General features: G+C 42.9%; 1 protein-coding gene across 2 annotated transcripts in view; it reads left to right on the forward strand.

Annotated features, from left to right (window-relative positions):
• The window catches only part of ABTB3 (ankyrin repeat and BTB domain containing 3), a 293,163-nt gene that overhangs the window by 193,482 nt on the left and 79,266 nt on the right, over positions 1-20,415 (forward strand). For both annotated transcript variants that reach the window (XM_075123440.1, XM_048832361.2), the window contains exon 3: positions 5,189-5,393. In XM_075123440.1, the coding sequence (XP_074979541.1) occupies positions 5,189-5,393 (205 nt within the window). The remainder of the gene's footprint in view (positions 1-5,188; positions 5,394-20,415) is intronic.

Consider the following 20,415-nt stretch of genomic DNA (forward strand, 5'->3'; position numbering starts at 1 on the left):
CTACGCTATTCTCGTAGCTGAAGTTGCGTATCTTACATCGACTCCCCGCCCCCTAGTGTAGACCAGGGCTCGGGCTAGATGGGCTCAAGCTAACACACTAAAAATAGCAGTGTGAACAAAGTGGCTTGGGTGGCAGCTTGGGCGTTCAAGCCTTCCCGACCCCTGGTCTGAGCTCAGGTGGCTACCCTGAGTCTACACTGGAGCCGTGACATCTACACTGCTATTTTTAGTGCACTAGCTCAAGGCCATCTAGCATGAATCCATCTACCCGGGCTGGGAGGCATGTTGCCAGCTGCAGGGTAGACGTACCCAGAAAGGGCAGAGCACTGATACAGACTCCATCACACTGCAGTATACTTTTCCCTGGCACAGCTGGCACTGCCAGTGCCAAAAGTTCAAAAATCATGAGATTGGCTTAAAAATTGAGATTTCTTGGAAGCACTTGAGTCACGTTTTCCAGCTTTTCTCTGAAAGTATGAGGAGTGGAAACTTACTTTTTTGTTAAATGAAATCTGAGATACTTACATAATCGTTGTCTGCAAGAGCTGGAGCTCTCTGTGAAACACCAGTTATCACGAGAAGGATAAAATTGCAAGAGCTGGTGCCATTGTGATAGAGCGACACTCCATTCCAAATCGTTACCGTTGCTGAATGCGGTTGTGAAGAAGGGAGATCGCTGACACAGTGGTGCATATGATTCATGCTGGTCTACACCTGACTGCAAAGTCAGGGTAGCCATCATGTTAGTTAACCCAGTTCTGCATACCCGCGTTCAACCACAATACAATTTGTACTGTAGACCAGCCCCTAAAAGGAGCACTTTGGGGTGTGGAGAATGTTTCTCGCTCTGTGGCTCATTGAATCCTGGACAGCTCTGCTGAGACTCAGGCCAAGTAAGCCTGTTGTGATAGTGACATGCAAGCTTGTCCATTGGGAACAGGATGACAGGTTCCATCCTGCAACTGGCTTTGTATGGGCAGACATATGTGCCTGCATGGACTGCCAGGGACTTCGGGGGAAGGCTAGTGGGCCTGTTCATGCAGAGCAAGTGGCCAGGATCAGGGCCTGAAATCACTAAACTCTATTTTTATGTATTGCTGGAAGAAAACATAAAAGTAGAAAACTTAGCACCCAAAGTGGTACTCTAAGGGGTATATACAATTCTGACAAATTATTACTTTCGATATATTGCTTTTATAATAAAGCATTATTAATTTATTAGTAGTAGTATTCATTTTTTGTATTATGATAGCATATAGATGCTCAGCGCCTCCCACCCGCCAGTGGCCCCACCAATCTGCACCCTGCCCTTCCTGCCAGCGCCTCCTGCCTGCTGCGATCAGCTGTTCAGCGGCATCCAGGCGGTGCTGGGGAGGAGGGAGCAGAGCGAGGGCGGGGTGCTCGGGGGAAGGGATGAGAATAGGCAGGGCGGAGGTGGGGTGGGGGCAGGGCCCAGGGCGGAGCAGGGTCAAGCACCCCCAGAGAAAGTAGAAAGTCATCGCCTCTGGGCTCTAGACATACACATAGTAAGCAACAGTTTCTGTCCTGGAGAATTTACAACCTAAGTAGATATGGTTGGGCAGGGAAGCAGGGGCACAGGGAAGTGAAGTGACTTGCCCCAGGTCATACAACAGGGCAGTGGCAGAGCCAGGAACAGAACCCAGGGCTCCAGACTCTTGGGCCAGTACTCTATCCTTTGGGCAACACTGCATCTCATTAAAATATTTTGCATTTACATATTGCCTTCCACCTGAAGATCTCAGTTCTTTACAAGCAATGATCAATTAAGTTTCACAATAGATGAATCAATATTTTAATTATTATTAAGATGCCCAAATATTTACCAGGTAGGAAAGGGAAGAACAAATTCTAGTCCAATATGTACTTGGTATAATATAACTGAATCATAATGAAACACACCAAACTACATTAATTCAGCATTAAGGTTGTGATTTTATATATTTCATAAAGTGGAAGTTAGGAAATGCCAAAGCCAAAGGCTGAAATCCTGGCCCTATTGAAATCAGTAGGAGTTTTGCCATTGACTTCAATGGAGACAGGTTTTCACCTAAAGTTACTTCAGCAGCGTTAACTGGCTGTGTTGTAATGTTGTATCTTCTAATTTGTTCTTTTCCTCATTCGGTATCTGGTGCTGAATATGTCATAAAATATATAGCCTTTAAAGTGCAGGATGTGCAACACAGATGAATTAATATTGCTGTATGCTACCTTCTGTTAAATTCTGTCCTGCTTTATTTATCATTCAACCCAATTGAAGTCAGTGGAGTTGCATGATATATAAGGCCCTGATCCACTTTAACAGGACTAATCAAGTCCTTAAATTAAGCACATACTTAAGTGATTTGCTGGTTTGGGACCTAAATGAAGACAGAATTTGGCTTAAGCGCAGTTCTTTTTCTGATCTTGTTCTGATTTTAATTCTTAAACCTGAACATTGCCTTCAACAGGATTTTTTTTTTTTTTTTGCATTTAATGTCTTTTTTTTTTAAAAGAGGAGGAAAAATAAATTGACGCCTGATAATATTGGTGCCATTTAAATTGGCCTCAGACTTTGAAACTTACATCTCCTGTAGGTGAAGGGGATGAGAGCAGGGTGAGTTCCAGAATATACTGCTGTTGCTATTTGCTTGTAGATAAATTTTATGTAAGACTGGATAATCTATTCAGAAGCACATCTCTTTCCATTGTGGACCTGATCCTGCACCCCTTTCGCACACACACTATCTCCTGACTTCCAGGGGAATTATGAGCATGTAAGAGCTCCAGGTTAGTCCCTATCATGACAATGTTGTAGCAGTGGGAAAAGACAGAAACTATTTTTTAAATGAAAGCTTTAATCAGAAGAATATTGCAGAGTGCAGCAAAAATTGTCAAAACCCTAAAATCATGGACTCTGCAATTTTTTTGTGCCAGTAGTTTTCTTCTGTTCCTTGTTTTAAGGCTGTGTTTTTTGGAGGATTGTGCGGTGCATTTTTCAGTGAAACATTTATATCCTCGCTTGTGCAAATTATCTCAGCCGCAGCAGCAGTCTCTGTACCAGTCTAGGCTGTTCAGAGGTGGTGCATTCTAATGTCATAAAAAGGGTGGAACTTCAGTGGGCAAAAAATCTTAATCGATCCCCACTGAACATGTTCAAAAGGGATCTTTCTAATTTGCTTGTAAATTTTTTATCCAACCTTCCCACCCCCAAAACTTGATCATATACTCACACCTCAGTGAGTATTTCTTTCCAAGTTTCAATGTTCAGCAGTTATTTGAGTCCCCTGCATAGGGGACAAAGTGTGGCAATAATTTTTAAACCATTTTTTTCTCTCTGCTGTCAAACTCAAAAACAACTGAAGGAATTTTGCTCAGACTTTTATTTTAAAAAAAAAAAAAAGCCCTTTTGAACAGAGACCAATTTTGAAAATATTTCATTCGAAAAGAAGACTTTCCAGAATGATCTGAGCATGTGAAAACAGAGTTACGGCCAAAGTTGGTTTTTTGCCTTCAAGTCAGTGGTCACTACCCAAAAAAATGCAATAAAATTTACCTACCTCATAGAGGAGTTGTGAGACTTAATTAATATCCGTACAATGTTTGGAGAGATACTTCATTTCTAGGTTGCCTGTGAGCCTGCTTGTCTGTCTGCTTATCAATGAAGCAAGCAAATCAGATCACTTTCTGCATATCACAATTAAAGTTTCTTCTGACAAGTTATGGAAAATAGAGACCCACACAGTCATAGAGAAACAATGAAAGCCTTCTAATGGGCTATATTCTGTTCTCTAGATACCTAAATTGCTTGAGTGATTCTACAGCACAGTATTCTCTTTTGCTAAAATCTTTTAAGGCCTAGTCCAGGTGGATATGTTATATTTGTGTTAAACATTTCTGATAGGATTTTAACCATTTCCTGTCAGAGCCATGGGGCCCTACTCTGCCCTGTTACACAGACACAATTCCCACTAACGTTAATGGGAGTTACGCCTCTGGAACTGAGGGTGGAATTTGACAGTATGTGTTCAGTAAAAAGAAAAACAAATACTGTGCACTGGAATGTATTGTTTGCCAAAAGCAACACGTTGGAATGCATCTGGTTCCTTTGCACAATACCAAACTAAGCCATCTGATTCTGAATCTGTGTTTTCCTATTAGGGTGTGACATAAGCTCTGTGTGTAATATGATCATTTTTAGTAACAGTTTAAAGCTAGAAATGACAGCATTCAAATTGATGAGGGACACCTGTCCCTGAACTTTTAATATACACAGAATGGGGTTCCATATTTCCAGTAAGAGAGTGAATATTTAAAAACTTTTTTGATGCTCTACGTATCATACAGCAATGAAGTCCACACTTATGGTCAGGGAGAGTTATTTACACAGAATGAAATGGCCAAATGTCGGTTTTAAAATGTGTGATTCTAGAATTGTGGGGAGATCTGGAAGGGTGTTTTTCTGGTTTTGTTTGCTTTTCCAGCGGTGGTGTAAAGCCCTTTACCTCTTTTAAAGATGATATGGCATGTTGTATAAAAGCAGGGCTTTGCCACAATGTCTGTGTCCAAAATTTCCCTCAACACGCACTCATGCTGTTCTCTGTCCCTTTTGGTTGCCATCTTATGCTCAGCAATGGCTGGATTTTCAGTGTTACTTTGTGTGTGTGTAGCTCATGAAGGCACAGCCCTTGGAGAGGGGACAAAGGTAGATTTGTGCTGTTGGGATTTTGCACTGCTCTGGGGACCTAAATAGCCTCCACCATAATTTACACAGCCCTGGGATTATGGCAGGTTTTCAGGACTGCCTTTGACTGCTATGACCATGCCCTCTGCACCAGGACTTGTGAAGGGGTCAGTATAGGGTTGCTTATGGTAACTGAAGTGCCTTCCCCAGAAGAATTCTCCACTAAGCCCTTGTGGGGTTGTCTGCAACCCATATACATCACCACAGCATATAAACTTCTACAGCAGATGAACTGCTGTAACAGCCAAACTAACTTGATGTTGAAAATGAATAATGAACATAAACCTGTTCTGTCACTTTCTGTTCATGCATGATATTTTAACTGGAAAGCAAAAAGAGTTTGCCATATCCTTTTGTTTGAAAACTACCTGGGGAGAAGTTAAAATGGGTTAGATGAGGAGAAATAAAAATTACAGTTTTAGTAGTCATCAAATTTTTCCTTCTCAGGTGATCTGGTATCTCGAGCAATGCATCACCTCCAGCCACTCAACTCAAAGCAACATGGCAACGGCACTCCAATGCACCACAAGCAGGGATCACTATACTGGGAACCTGAGGCTTTGTACACTCTCTGTTATTTTATGCATTGTCCACAGATGGAATGGGAAAACCCTAATGTTGAGCCTTCAAAAGTCACACTGCAGATTGAAAGGTAAGATCTTATTTGCAATATTTAATATATGTATAAAGATGTTTTATTAAAAAGTCAGCATCGCTGGCTAATTGATCATTACAGGCTATGCAAAATATATTTCACTGCAGTCTGTTTTGGTTAGCATCCCCTTGAAATAAATTTCTCCTGCAATGAAGTGCTCCACTGCTGACCCAGTATATATCAAAAGTGACACCCAGTGGCTACATCCAGCAGATTGGTTCCAGATGTGTATTTTGTAGAGATTTCCTTTTTCATTCTTTGTCTCTTGGCTGTTCTGCATTTTGGAAAGGAAAATTAGAGGTTCCTAACAGGTTTGGGTTTAAATGTGTTTTTCTACAAATTAATAGGATTCAACAACGGTAATTTGGGAAGTGGAGAATGAATAGAATGTTGTATATAAAGGACAGGCTGTTAAACATACTGTGCAACAGCTATACTGATTGCACAGGCATGACTCATACTTACACTCAGGAGTAACCTTGGGGCTTCCATTCTCCAGGCTGGCAGGTGACACATGTTTTTGGGGAGGCTGGAGATGCTGGCCGTATTGCTTTTAATACAGCTTTTGATGAAAACTGGGGAAAATAAAGGTAGAAAGAGAATGACAGGCTAGGTGTCAACTCAGTGTCCCAAGAAGATGGGGAGAAGGAAACACTGCTCTAAACTCTAGATCATGTCAGTGCAAAATTGAAATAAAATAATTTTGCAATTAAGAAAGGAATATTCTCTATTGTTGAGGAACCAGGAACTTCTGAGTTGTAAGTCCCAGCTCTGACTCCTTTTGTGGCCTTAGGAAAATCATGAAACTTCCTTGTTTTAGTTTCCTCATCTATGCCTACCTCATAACGGTCACTTGAGGATTAATTAATGTTTGTAAAGTGCCTGAAGTTGTAAATTATTAACATTTTCTTAACTTCTGTAGGGCTTGTCACCATGCCAGCTAAGCCAAAGTTTCAGGCTGGCCTCCACAATTGCATTTCAAAGTATGTATGTGGAAAACTCTCATTTGCACACACAAATGAGCAATTGTGCATCTAATTACTTGATTTGGACATTAAAACATGGAGTTTGCATACTGGAGAACAAATTTGAAAACGTGGCCCAAAAAGGCAAAGGATGTGTGATATGCTGTTCTGACTGAAACTATTTTGTATCCATTTATAAAAAACAGCATAAGGTGGAATTTCTGGCCCTACTAAGGTCAATGGGACTTTGGACACTGACTTTAGGGGAACCAGCATTTCACCCATAGTGCCTTTATTAAACTGTGGGGCGGAGTGAGGAATCCTAGGTCATTCTTCTTGACTATGCAAGAAATTTAAACAGGGACCACTTTCAGTGTTGCCAACTCTCAACCTATTATTACGAGCCCTGTAATATTTGGTGTTTTGCTTACATCCCCAGCTCCTGAAGTCATGAGAATTTCAACTTTCATTTACAGTATAAAGAAAAAGTAAAATTGTAACACTCATGGTTGTAGAGAAGAGCTAGAAGTCTTGACCCCAGATGCTCAAAAATCAGAAGTGAAATAAAAAGAGCCCCACACTTATTTTTTAAAATTTCGGGATTTTTCGGCCAGTCTTATGATTTTTCAGGGGGTTGGGAGTGGGGGCTAACATGCATTTTGAATGCTTGGGGTTAGCAATACTGCATGGAAGGTATTATAGGGAACAAAGTTAAAGAATCTCCCTACCACTAAAAAAGGACCTGATTCTACAGCCCTTATCGAGATGAGTAATACCATTGATTTCAGTGAGAGTAGCCATGTGAATAAGAACTGCAGGATCAGGCCCCAGTTTTGGAAGATTTCTAAAGACGTCACAGTGTTAAATGCAAAAGGACAGAACATTTGAAAAATTTTCTCTTTTTAAAATTTGTTTTCATGGTTTTTTTCCCTTTTCTAAGATGGTCTGTTATATATATTATATTTTTTAGCAGTTCTTCAAGTAAATATTACATAAACCCAAGGCAATTTTGTTTTTTTAATACTCTGGCAAACTATCTTTCTTTGCAAGGCCCGTTTAGCAACTGTGGTTAGAGCCAGAGTAAGTACTCTGTGTTGTTGCCAGAAGCTCGTGGTTAATTTTGGAAAGAGCAGAGATTCCTTCTATTGCCTAATCAAACATGCTTTAGTAGTTAGTACCAGGAAACACAAGTGGAAGTGAGACAGAGTAAAACATATGCCTAAATATTTTGCACTGAAGTATGTTCTATAATATACTATACCAACTGTATATAACCATCTTGGGTTGCCCCACAGAAGAGATTGATTAATCTGAATTCTATTTAGTGCTTTGAAAAGCTTCCCTTTTAATTTGCCACTGAAGGATACCAGTGGTATTCCTTATTGTGCAGTCACTCTTTATGGCTGGTTACTTATCTCTAGCATGTTCAGTTTTCATTATGTGTTTTTATGACTTCTGAGGAAATAGGATTGTTAAAACATGAGATTTTTATATCTAACAGTTCTAATCCTTGTGCTTTAATTTATTTAGGTTCCAGATTCTCTCTTCTTCTAATGCTGTTCAATTGCTTTTATGTTGGCAAACAACAAAAAGAAGAAAATTTAGGGCTAGATTTTCTACCCCCTTCTCTGGCCTTTTTGTTGTCACTCTGGTCGGGCAGAGGAGCCAGAAACTCAGTGGATCTGGACATAGGAAAATTTACCTGGCATGGTGGAGTCCTCAGGTGTCATGAAGCCAATGCCACTCTCTTCTAACATCCCAACATAAGGGTCATCCTCAGTGCAGAGAGGAATAGGAACAAGATGTGGTCAGAGTGCATTGTGTTCTCGCCATTCACCTCTTCTGGGTGGCCTCTTGGGAGCTGTTACTGGCTGCTCCTAGGCTTCTCTAAAATACACAGGTATTGCCATTGAACAATACAGGAACTCAGGGAGCTGCAGCTCTGCTCCCCTTCCTGCTTCTTCTGCTGCAGAAGCTGCACGTACTAGAGAATCTGGGTTGTAGTCTTTATTGTTATTTGTATTGTGGTAACATCTAGGACACCATTGTGCTAAGTGCTTCACAAACACATACCAAAAAGATGGTGCCTACCCCAAAGTGCTTACAATCTAGATATGTAGAACCAGATTTTACCTTTGAATAAGTCTGGCCCATTCTATTTGTATAGTATTTCTTTGAACTCAACTAGGTTTTTGTTTTTTAATGAAGTAAATGAAGACGAGTGCAGTATATTTAACTTAATAGAATATATCAATTAAAGGGGGGAAGAGTGTTGCCAACTCTCACAATTTTATTAGCAGTCTCCTGATATGTGGTGGGTTTTTTTCATAAAGTCCCAGCTTTTGGAGTCATGGGATTATATGAGAATCTCAGCATTTAAATAAAAAAGCAAGTATCCAGCATTCATTTTGAAGAGAAACGCTGGAAAATGTGATCTGAGTGTATCCTAAGGGCTCAAAAACTAGAAGACTAATAAATAGGCCCCTACGTTTGTTATTTTTCAATCTTATGATTTATAAGCCAACCTCATGATTTTTTTGAATGTTTGAAAGGAATTGGCAATACTGAGTCAATCAGTTGGTTGATTGGCAGTACCACAGGAGTTGTCATCTTGGTCTTGAGTGGCCTATGCAATAAAATAAGCTATAAAAAGTGGTGCATGTGCCCAATTATGCAATTTTTGCTGAAACATTTTATATTTTATTGGAATTGTCTTTATTATATGTTAAAGGTGTGAATACAATTCAAATACTTCATGCATCATCTCACGGAAGTCTCTACTCTACATAATTCTCCCCCTCCCTCCTTCCACTTCTGCTCTCATTTCATCCTACTCTCTCTATTGATGCCTATACTCCTAAGTGCTCCTTATGTCTTCCCATTCTCAATTTCACACCTTCTTTCATGCTAAGCCTATGTCTGTCATGGTGCACCCTTCACAGAACACCCATCCTCTCCTGATGCACCGATGGCGAATTTGAAGACAGAGGGAGCGATTTCATTTGGAATGAAATTAACCCTGTCCAGAGAGCCCCCACAGAGCCGGTACACCACTCACATTCTATTTTGAGTATGGACTTATGTGGGACTTGACTAGTGCATAGGCCTTGTACTGGCCTTTTGCACATAGGTAAATTTCACTCCCAGTTAACTTGCTCTCTCTACATTCAGATCCTCCTAGAAGTATGTTTCTTTTTCAAGGCCATCAAATGACAACAAGCTATGTATTTAATATATATATAATTAAATTAATCACCCGATACATTGCATATAATAATAAAAAGCAATGGATGGCTATTCTAGTCCTCTCTTTATGTATTAGTCATGTTTGTTTATTTAGGAGTAGATCATGCCTGGTCCTACGTGGCCACCTGGGGAGTCAGGCCCTTTGCACCCTCTACGTGGATGGAGTGGACTTGCCTGAGTCATGGCTTCAGGCACTTGTGGGGGAGAGCAGGAGTTTCATATCAAGCAAGTGGGCAGATGATGGGCAGTCCTATGACTCTGCGCCTTCCACCTCTGATTCTGTAACCCTTATATCAGATCTAAAGTGGGATTTAAGTGGTGCAAAGGACTTGGGCCAGATTCTCTGGCCCATTAAAGCCACTTTGTGCTGCGTAAGAGCCCGGAGAAGGTCAGTCAAGTCTCTAACACTTCCTAAATTATTGCTAGTAGTGCTTTAAGAACCTGAGAGGCACAGTGTTTGGCACACTCTATTTGCAGATTGTGCAATGTTTCTTTTTCCTAAGTAGTCCCTTACCCACTTTTTATCCGCAGCTGTATTGACAGGGTCCTCATTACTCCCTAACTCTCTCTATAGAATTTCTTTCCTCATTAACAACTCATTGAAAAAAGCAGATCAGAAGCTCAGCCATTTTAGAACCATTCATTAATTTTATTCAACAATTTACAGTGCTTCCTCTCTAGTATTTCTTCTCTCCTTCTTCCGTGGGCAAGCATTTACTCATTGTATTACTTGGCTGCCTTTGTCTTTTCCTTGCAAGCCTTAATTGACTTGCTAGGTCCTTGTTTGGTTCCTGTCCCCTTTTCAGTACAGATTTTTTTTTTTTTAAATCCTTAAACATTGAGAAATCCCTTACAAAGCCCCATGGGTCACTTTTGTTTATTGCATTTCCACCTTCCTTCCATGCATGCTGGAATTGTAGTCTGTGGTGCTTTAATTTCGGTGAATGCTCCCCAAACCATTCTCAGTCTGAATAATATCCCAAGCCTTGTCTACACACAAAAGTTGTATTGCTTTAAGCTATACTGGTATAGTTAAAGCAGTACAACCCCTTGGCTAGTGTGGAGTAGGAATGAAATGAACAGGTATTAGACACCTTTATACTGGTATAATTGCATCCACAGTAGGAGTTGTACAGATATAACTATTTTGGTAAAAAGGTCATGCACCTTACTGAAGTTGTGATACCAGTCCAAAATCTTTTGGTAGACCAAACCTGAAAAAAGGCCAAGAACAGTTGAGCAATTGCAAATGATCAGCCATGTAGATGAATAACAACTAAATTTCCTCATCGTTTAGCTGAAAAAGTCAGATGGTGAAATCCTGGCCCTGTTGAAGTCAGTGGTAAAACCCCAGTTGACTTCAGTGGGGCTAGGATTTCACCCAGGGACTGGAAAAAGAAAGTCCTAAGTTCAGCTTTTGTGTCTCTTTTTATCCTTTCATCCTAAAAACCAAGCTTCCAATTTTTTTAATCTCTTCAAAAATAATGGTATTGGCAGCTGCCAGCAGTATGCTAGATTGCACATGTTATGGAAAAAATCTTAGGCAGTATTTGTAGCTCAGCTGTCAGACAGTATATCCTGGCTGAGCTTGTGCTGTACACTAAATCTAATTTATCAAGCTAGACTTAAGCTGTCCTTGTGATTGCTCTATTTTTTAAAATGCAGAAAACTCTGTTAATGCAACATTAACAGACATAACACATAATGCAGAACATTCAAAGTTGTACTCCCCAAAGCAATTGTAACTCTGGTTTCTTTCAGTGTATTTATATCACTGTATATTGTTAATTGTTATGCCAAAATATCTGTGCAATGTATTGGAGTTACAATTCCTATAAGAACCATTACTCTGGCTCTGCTTTTAAAATATCAATCATTAATTGCATTAATGTAGGCTTTTAAAATGTTCTCAGTGTTTTAAAAACAAGAAAGTAAAAGAGGGATTGCACATTCAAATATTGACATTTTCCCCATACACCTGTGTAGACTGGAGCATTGAAATCTTGGTATGTTAAAAATGTAAGCTAAATTCTCCCCTCAGACAGTTCCAACTTTAGTCAAATCAGTTATACTGGCCTGCATAAGTGAGAGGAGGATTTATCCTTTAATTTAAATAAAAAATACCAGGTTGTGCGTAGACAGCATGCGATTTTCAAACATTTAAACTTAGATCATTCTTAACTAGGGCTCTGATAACTGGAATCCACCACTAGCATGGACCTATGTGCCAGTGTGGACCCATGTGCCATTAACCTCATTGGTACAAGGATCCATACTATTGGATCCCAGTCCAGAATCAGGATCCACATGTCAAAAGTACTGTGCTCACTGAAGACTAGGGCCATTGTAACTGAAGATATAAATATGAAACATTTTGAGCACAAAAAGGCATCTGAAAATGTATTAATAATTGGAAGAACATCTTTCCATGCTCTGGTAACTCTAACAGTGGCCCATTAGCATATTATCAAATTTTCTAAATTAAAACAAACCTTTTGAGTTGAGAACAAATGTGAAAGATTTCAATTAAAAGGACCTTTTGAAAAGAAAGAAAGAAACGTTATCCCCCTAAGAATCAAGGCTTAAAATGAAAGTAGCTTCTCATTCATAACTTTAGAGTTATTGGTTCAAGATTGTAATCAAAAATAACTTTTATTTTAATGGCATAGGTAGAAAATTTCTTTCTTAATTATGATCTTCCTCTTTTCAATTCTCTTGGTAACTATTTTGATCAATTTGTTTTTTTAACTAAATAACAGTACTTAGATTCTGCCATCTGTACTCCCATTGAGCAGTAGCATACGCCACGAGTGTTCCCCTTTGCAAAAACCCGTCACATCTCTGCTGAATGTAGACCGTCATCTAATTAAACCTCACAATAGCCCTGGAAAGTAAGTAAATACATATTACTATCCCCATTTTACAGCTTGTGAAACTAAGGCAGGTATGTAATTAGCCCAAGGTCACAATGGGAATCATATCTGAGCTGAGATTAGAACTTGTAATTTCTCATTCCCAGCCTTGTACTCAAACCTCTAGTCCAGCCCTTTCTCTAATAATTTGTCTCATAATAATCAGTACATATATGCAGCAATGCCGTAGCTGGGTGTTTGAAGGACAGTAGCTTTTAAGTACAATCCTGTAAATAGAAAGAATGAAAGATACTTGTATCTTCAATTTTTCTTTAAAAACTGAGTTTGACCCACATAAAAAATGAAGTATCATATTAGACTTTAGAATGCACATTTTTCATTCTCCTCTAGCTATCCATTTCACCTGTTTTTATGTTGTTTATACTGCCACTGCTAACAGTAAACAAAGAGGAAAGCCTGAGACAACATATAAGTAAGAAGGGAGTTTTAAATCTCTGAGTATGTCAGGAAACAACGAGGCAAGAACGCAGTGCATCTTGATAGCCTGTTAGTTATTTAGGAGCATCTTCAAGGCAAATTGCTTTTTGCAAGGAAAAGGGATTTGCTACAACACCTTATATAGCTAAAGTAACATTATTATGAATAATTAAAAGATCCTGTGTAATATCCAGGGCCCATTTTAACATTTGTCTTAGGGATTTACTGTTTTACAATTCTATCCATTCTATATTACCACTCTGGAACGTCTCAGAAATAACCCCAGAAATAAGAAAGAGATTTGATATGTGGGAGCACTGCAGAGAAGTAGTGTCCCTGCTCTGTCTCTGCTTTGAAGAAAGTATGTATCAGGGGAGAGAAACAGGGGTGGTGATGGTGCAGAGTAGCTAAATCTCAGGGAGATTTGGGGAGCGGTGTGACACAGCATAGGAGAGCAGGCCAGCCAGTTGCCACATGAAGAGGAGGAAATTGCCAGCTAACTAGTCCCTGCAGGTGACCAGAAAGGAGAGAGTTAGCAGGTCACTGAGCTCTCCCAGAGGATACATATATTAAATGGGGAGCACTGGATAGAGCTGTATAAATAACCAGTTTTTTGGTTTGGTGGCCCAACTGAAAAAATGCAATAAAAAAGATAATTTGGGGCAATGCAAAACAATTTTTCAAAAAAAATTTCTGCGAACAGACAAAGCAACATCCATTTTGGATTAAACAAAATGTTGTGTTCAACCCAAAACAAAATGTCTTGTTTAGTCTTGGGGGTTTTTGTATCCGTAACAGCATGGTGAATTTGACATGAATTCATTAAATGTTTCCGTCAACCTGAATCTGCAAAAAAAATTTTGGTGAACATTTTTTTTTGCCCAGGTCTAGCACCGGGCCTCTTCAGGAGGACAAGGGGCATTACATATGTGGAAAGGAACGTCCTAGATTGCCCTGATGCTGGCGCCAATTCAAGGATGCATCTTGGCTCTGGAAGGTTTGCGGAGCACTAGTGAACGTATAAGATGATGTCCTGTAGTATGACCTGACTTGGGCGACTCACTTAATTTCAGTGGGATAGCACAGGGTGTAAATCAGTGTTGGGAGGGCAGCGGATCACTACCTCCCGAACTGAAATCCACTGATAGATCCTCTTACAAAGTTTCTCCCCAGTTGTTCTGTTGGGGAGATGAGTTGCCAGACATCTGCAGAACAGCCCAGGCTGTATTAGGCAATCTTAGCTAAACTAGAGGGGAATGATATCTGTCCCATTGGCCCTGCCCTCACCCAATGCAAGGCTGAGCACTCTGCACACTCGTAAAGGGATGGGGGCTGTGAACCAGAAACTCCTGTGCACCTCCCTCCACACACAAACACATGCACACAGGAGAGCCTCCTCCACATGCAGATCTGAAGGCACAATCTACTTTTCATCACTTAGGCCCCAGAATATGTATGCTTTTGCTATAATAATAACTTAATTAAAATATACACTTAAAAAAGAATAACCAGGTGACGAGTGTGATACAGGCCGGCTATTGAATACAAAGGCAAAATAATGCAGCAGTCAAACTCTCTTCGTTATAATCTTCCCTTGCATAGTGAAGATAAACCAGTTAGGTCCACTTTAATAATACAATTATGCTCAGGTATTGCATCTTTCTCATGATGTGATTAGGAAATATTGTCATGTTATCGTGTAGACTACAGCTTCCCTACTACTTTGTGTTCCTCATTATCCCTCAGTACATGAACAGTTTTGAAAGAAAACTTCACGTGCTGCATAAACCCTAGTAGTGCATTTTTAGCCTATTTCAATGGACCGTATATGATTTTCTCCTCAAAAACACAAATCCTAGTGACTCTGGATACCGTGTTATGTGTTCCCTTCATGAAAAATAATGGGTAAATTCCTTGCCTCTGTGTATGCAGTGGAACCGCCCTTTAAACAAAATCTTCTGCCAACTTCTATAAAATACTGATACTGCCCTCTGTAGGCTTTTACTATATGAAATAGCCACTGCACCTTTTAATTTTATTTCTTTCCTAAAATTTGCAAAATGTAAGTACAAGAAAGAAAGAAAGAGAATGTAAAATATTATAGTATTATGGTTAAAACTCCCGTAAACAGTGCTGCCTGTTTGTAAATATAGTGGGCTAGGTTTTCTGCTGGCTGCCATGGTTTTGAGTTGCAGCAGTGTGGGGCAGTAAGGAAGCCAGTTACATCTCCCTGATTGCAGGAACAACCTGACTGGGGTTTTGAGTAAGTTTATGATCCATTTTGGAGAGTGCTGCCCTGCCCTCTTTGTGTCTTGTGATTTGTATTGAAACGCTAGGTAAATGCAAATACCCATTTCTGCGACCCAGCCTGCTTTTCCCTATCTGGCTTGTCGCCTAAAATTTACAGGTTCCTGTTAATTATTTTATTTTGCAGAATGTTTTTTTGGATGTAATTTTGTTGGTGTCTGCAGCCCATGCTGAGCATTATTACTCATCTGCTGCAATTTACAAGCTTCTGATACTGTGCACCGACTTCTGTAGCTCTGCTTTCTGATACAGTAGACCTCCTTTATTCCTTTTCTTTGACGGCACAATATTTTTGTTCATAACGGTGCTGAACCTGCTTGCTTTCCCCAGGATTACTGCCAGCAGCTTACAGTGAGTTTTCTACTTTCAGCTGGGTGTTCAAATTCCCCTGGTTGTTACTACTGATTGGAGAAGACCTCAGCAACTTCCAGCTTTGTTTAAACAATCTGCCCCAAGCATACTCCTTTTCAAAGGCAGCAGTCTAGTTCCCATTGAGAAGATGATGACCATCCCTTCACTCTAGGTTCTCGTTTCCTTCAGTAGTTCCCAAGTGCTTGATTAGCTTCAGTCCTGCTCATGTCTCATCTTCTCCAGTACACATGGAGAGTTCCAGTCTCCCCTTGCCTTGCTGTTATTGCATGAGAGGCTAGTAGTGTTTCAGAAAAGGCAGCTTTTGTGGCACTCGACATGAGTTTTCTAAGTAGTCTTTGATATGTAGCCTCTGTGACTTCTTTCTTACAGTTCTCTGCCATTGATACCAGTACGCCCCATAAGTATAAATTCCTCCCCAATAAGCTGATTTTACATTGCAGGTAGACAAAGTCCCTTATAAGTAGTAGTCCACAGACTATTTAATTCTCTTGATCTTTGCACATTCTGCTGTCTGTTTGGTTAGTGATGGAATCATAGAATCATAGAATATAAGGGTTGGAAGGGACCCCAGAAGGTCATCTAGTCCAACCCCCTGCTCGAAGCAGGACCAATTCCCAGTTAAATCATCCCAGCCAGGGCTTTGTCAAGCCTGACCTTAAAAACCTCTAAGGAAGGAGATTCTACCACCTCCCTAGGTAATGCATTCCAGTGTTTCACCACCCTCTTAGTGAAAAAGTTTTTCCTAATATCCAATCTAAACCTCCCCCACTGCAGCTTGAATCCCCTGCCATCAGTCTGTTGTTCTCAACTGTTTAACATTACTAGGTCCTCTTCTCCTGAAGATAATTCCTTAGGCCCTAAGGTTTAAGGAACAAGGAGTAGTCCTACTTCCCTGCCTATTCTGGAAAGTTGGTCATCAAGGGTTTCACTTCAGAAAAAATTCAGGGGGTTGGGGTGAGCACCTCCTGGCCTATGGTGGGGAGGCTGCCATCTCAGGCATGGGGTGTCAGGGGGGACGCAGGCCCACCCAACTCCCTGCATCCCAGCCCAGGGCCCTAACAGTGGCAGGGTGATCTGCCACTGGGTCAGTGGGGATTCCAGTCGCAACATGCTGACTCACACTCCAGCAGCACAACCGGACTAGAGTCTGGTCCCCCAGGGCTACTTCCTACCACAGTCTAGGTGTAGGGTCCTGTGGTCCAAAGATCCCCTGTCTCCTAGGGGTACTCGGCCACGGGTAGCTCCAGCAACTCCTCAGGGTCCTCATCTTCCTCCCCGACAGCAAGGCATCAGTCCACTTTGGGGCTGGGCTGGGCTCTTGCAGAGGCATTTGCTCGGCTGCCAACCCACCCAGTTTGGCTGGGAGTCTCTTGGAATCAGGCTCGATCTCCCAGAGGCTATTGAAAGCAATCAGGGAGATTTTAGGCCACTAAAAGTCCAGCAGTGCAGTGGGTCTAAGGTAGGCTCCCTACCTGCCCTGGCTCCGCGCCGCTCCCAGAAGCGGCCGGCATCTCCAGCAGTGGCTCCTAGGTGGAGGCACAGCCAGGGGTCTCCGCGTGCGGCCCCCGCCTCGAGCGCCAACTCTGTAGGTCCCATTGGCTGGGAACGGGGATCCACGGTCAATGGGAGCTGCAGGGGCAATGCCTGTAGGCAGGGGCAGCACGCAGAGCCACCTGGCCGCCCTGAGCCTAGGAGCCACCGGCAGATATGCCACTGCTTCCGGGAGCCACCCAAGGTAAGCATCGCCCAACCGGAGCCTGCACACCTAATCCCCTTCCGAACCCCAACCCCCTGCCTCAGCCCTGAGCCCCCTTCCGCACCAAAACTCCCTCCCAGAGCCCGCACCCCAAACCCCCTCCCATACCCTAACCACCTGCCTCAGCCCTGAGCCCCCTCCGGCACCCAAACTCCTTCCCAGAGCGTGCATCCCGCACCCCTGCCCCAGCCCTGTGAAAGTGAGTGAGGGTCGGGGAGAGCGAGCGATGGAGGGATGGGGGCTGGAGTGAGTGGAGGCGGGGCCTCAGACAAGGGGCAGGGTGGGCAAGGGTGTTTTGGGTTTGTGCAATTATACAGTTGACAACCCTAGCATCTGCTCCCCAGAAGAGATGTCCGGTCTCTCCTGTGGCTCAGTAGCAACTGAGCTCCAGGGCTCTGTCTCCTTTTCTGCTTCCTGTCCTGCCCTGGTATTTCCGTGCAAGCTGGTCTCCATATTGGAAGAGAAGATTGAAGGTCTGGAGCAACAGATAACGACCCTGCGTTGCATACGAGAATCTGAGGATTTTCTGGACAAAAGTCAGGATATGCTTCTACAGGCACAAAGCTCTAAAGATTTAGAGCAGGTTGCACAGCGGAGCCAAGAGGCGAGTGAAGAAGCTTGGCAACATGTGACCTCCAGAAGAAGAAGGGGGAATGTCCGGGTTCCAGCAATGCAGACACAGGTAACTAACCGCTTTCATGTTCTCTCCACAGGTACCATTGCGGAGAGTGGACCAGATGATATGTCTGGGGGGAGAAAGCAGGAGACTCCGCTGGTTGGAAGGCATGAGATGCACTGTCCTGAGATTGCGGGTTCCACGACCACCACTCCCAAGAGAAGGAGGCGGGTGGTGGTGGTCGGGGACTCTCTCCTCCGGGGGACTGAGTCATCTATCTGCCGCCCTGACCGGGAAAACCAAGAAGTCTGCTGCTTGCCAGGGGCTAAGTTTCGCGATGTGACGGAGAGACTGCCGAGACTCATCAAGCCCTCGGATCGCTACCCCTTCCTGCTTCTCCACGTGGGCACCAATGATACTGCCAAGAATGACCTTGAGCGGATCACTGCGGACTACGTGGCTCTGGGAAGAAGGATAAAGGAGTTTGAGGCACAAGTGGTGTTCTCGTCCATCCTCCCCGTGGAAGGAAAAGGCCTGGGTAGGGACCGTCGAATCGTGGAAGTCAACGAATGGCTATGCAGGTGGTGTCGGAGAGAAGGCTTTGGATTCTTTGACCATGGGATGGTGTTCCATGAAGGAGGAGTGCTGGGCAGAGACGGGCTCCACGTTACGAAGAGAGGGAAGAGCATCTTTGCGAGCAGGCTGGCTAACCTAGTGAGGAGGGCTTTAAACTAGGTTCACCGGGGGAAGGAGACCAAAGCCCTGAGGTAAGTGGGAAAGCGGGATACCGGGAAGAAGCACAGGCAAGAACGTCTGTGAGGGGAGGGCTGTTGCCTCATACTGAGAATGAGGGGCGATCAGCAGGTTATCTCAAGTGCTTATATACGAATGCACAAAGCCTTGGAAACAAGCAGGGAGAACTGGAGGTCCTGGTGATGTCAAGGAATTATGACGTGATTGGAATAACAGAGACTTGGTGGGATAACTCACATGACTGGAGTACTGTCATGGATGGTTATAAACTGTTCAGGAAGGACAGGCAGGGCAGAAAAGGTGGGGGAGTAGCACTGTATGTAAGGGAGCAGTATGACTGCTCAGAGCTCTGGTACGAAACTGCAGAAAAACCTGAGTGTCTCTGGATTAAGTTTAGAAGTGTGAGCAACAAGAGTGATGTAGTGGTGGGAGTCTGCTATAGACCCCCAGACCAGGGGGATGAGGTGGATGAGGCTTTCTTCCGGCAACTCGCAGAAGCTACTAGATCGCACGCCCTGGTTCTCATGGGTGACTTTAATTTTCCTGATATCTGCTGGGAGAGCAATACAGCGGTGCATAGACAATCCAGGAAGTTTTTGGATAATGTAGGGGACAATTTCCTGGTGCAAGTGCTAGAGGAGCCAACTGGGGGGGAGCTTTTCTTGACCTGCTGCTCACAAACTGGGAAGAATTAGTGGGGGAAGCAAAAGTGGATGGGAATCTGAGAGGCAGTGGCCATGAGTTGGTTGAGTTCAGGATCCTGACACAGGGAAGAAAGGTAAGCAGCAGGATACGGACCCTGGACTTCAGGAAAGCAGACTGCGACTCCCTCAGGGAACGGATGGGTAGGATCCCCTGGGGGACTAACATGAAGGGGAAAGGAGTCCAGGAGAGCTGGCTGTATTTCAAGGAATCCCTGTTGAGGTTACAGGGACAAACCATCCCGATGAGTCGAAAGAATAGTAAATATGGCAGGCGACCAGCTTGGCTTAACGGTGAAATCCTAGCGGATCTTAAACATAAAAAAGAAGCTTACAAGAAGTGGAAGGTTGGACATGACCAGGGAAGAGTATAAAAATATTGCTCGGGCATGTAGGAATGAAATCAGGAGGGCCAAATCGCACCTGGAGCTGCAGCTAGCAAGAGATGTCAAGAGTAACAAGAAGGGTTTCTTCAGGTATGTTGGCAACAAGAAGAAAGCCAAGGAAAGTCTGGGCCCCTTAATGAATGAGGGAGGCAACCTAGTGACAGAGGATGTGGAAAAAGCTAATGTACTCAATGCTTTTTTTGCCTCTGTCTTCACGAACAAGGTCAGCTCCCAGACTGCTGCGCTGGGCATCACAGCATGGGGAGTAGATGGCCAGCCCTCTGTGGAGAAAGAGGTGGTTAGGGACTATTTAGAAAAGCTGGACGTGCACAAGTCCATGGGGCCGGACAAGTTGCATCCGAGAGTGCTAAAGGAATTGGCGGCTGTGATTGCAGAGCCATTGGCCATTATCTTTGAAAACTCGTGGCGAACGGGGGAAGTCCCAGATGACTGGAAAAAGGCTAATGTAGTGCCAATCTTTAAAAAAGGGAAGAAGGAGGATCCTGGGAACTACAGGCCAGTCAGCCTCACCTCAGTCCCTGGAAAAATCATGGAGCAGGTCCTCAA

This window comes from Caretta caretta, chromosome 1, assembly GCF_965140235.1.
Source record: "Caretta caretta isolate rCarCar2 chromosome 1, rCarCar1.hap1, whole genome shotgun sequence".
In the NCBI taxonomy this organism is placed as follows: domain Eukaryota; kingdom Metazoa; phylum Chordata; order Testudines; family Cheloniidae; genus Caretta; species Caretta caretta.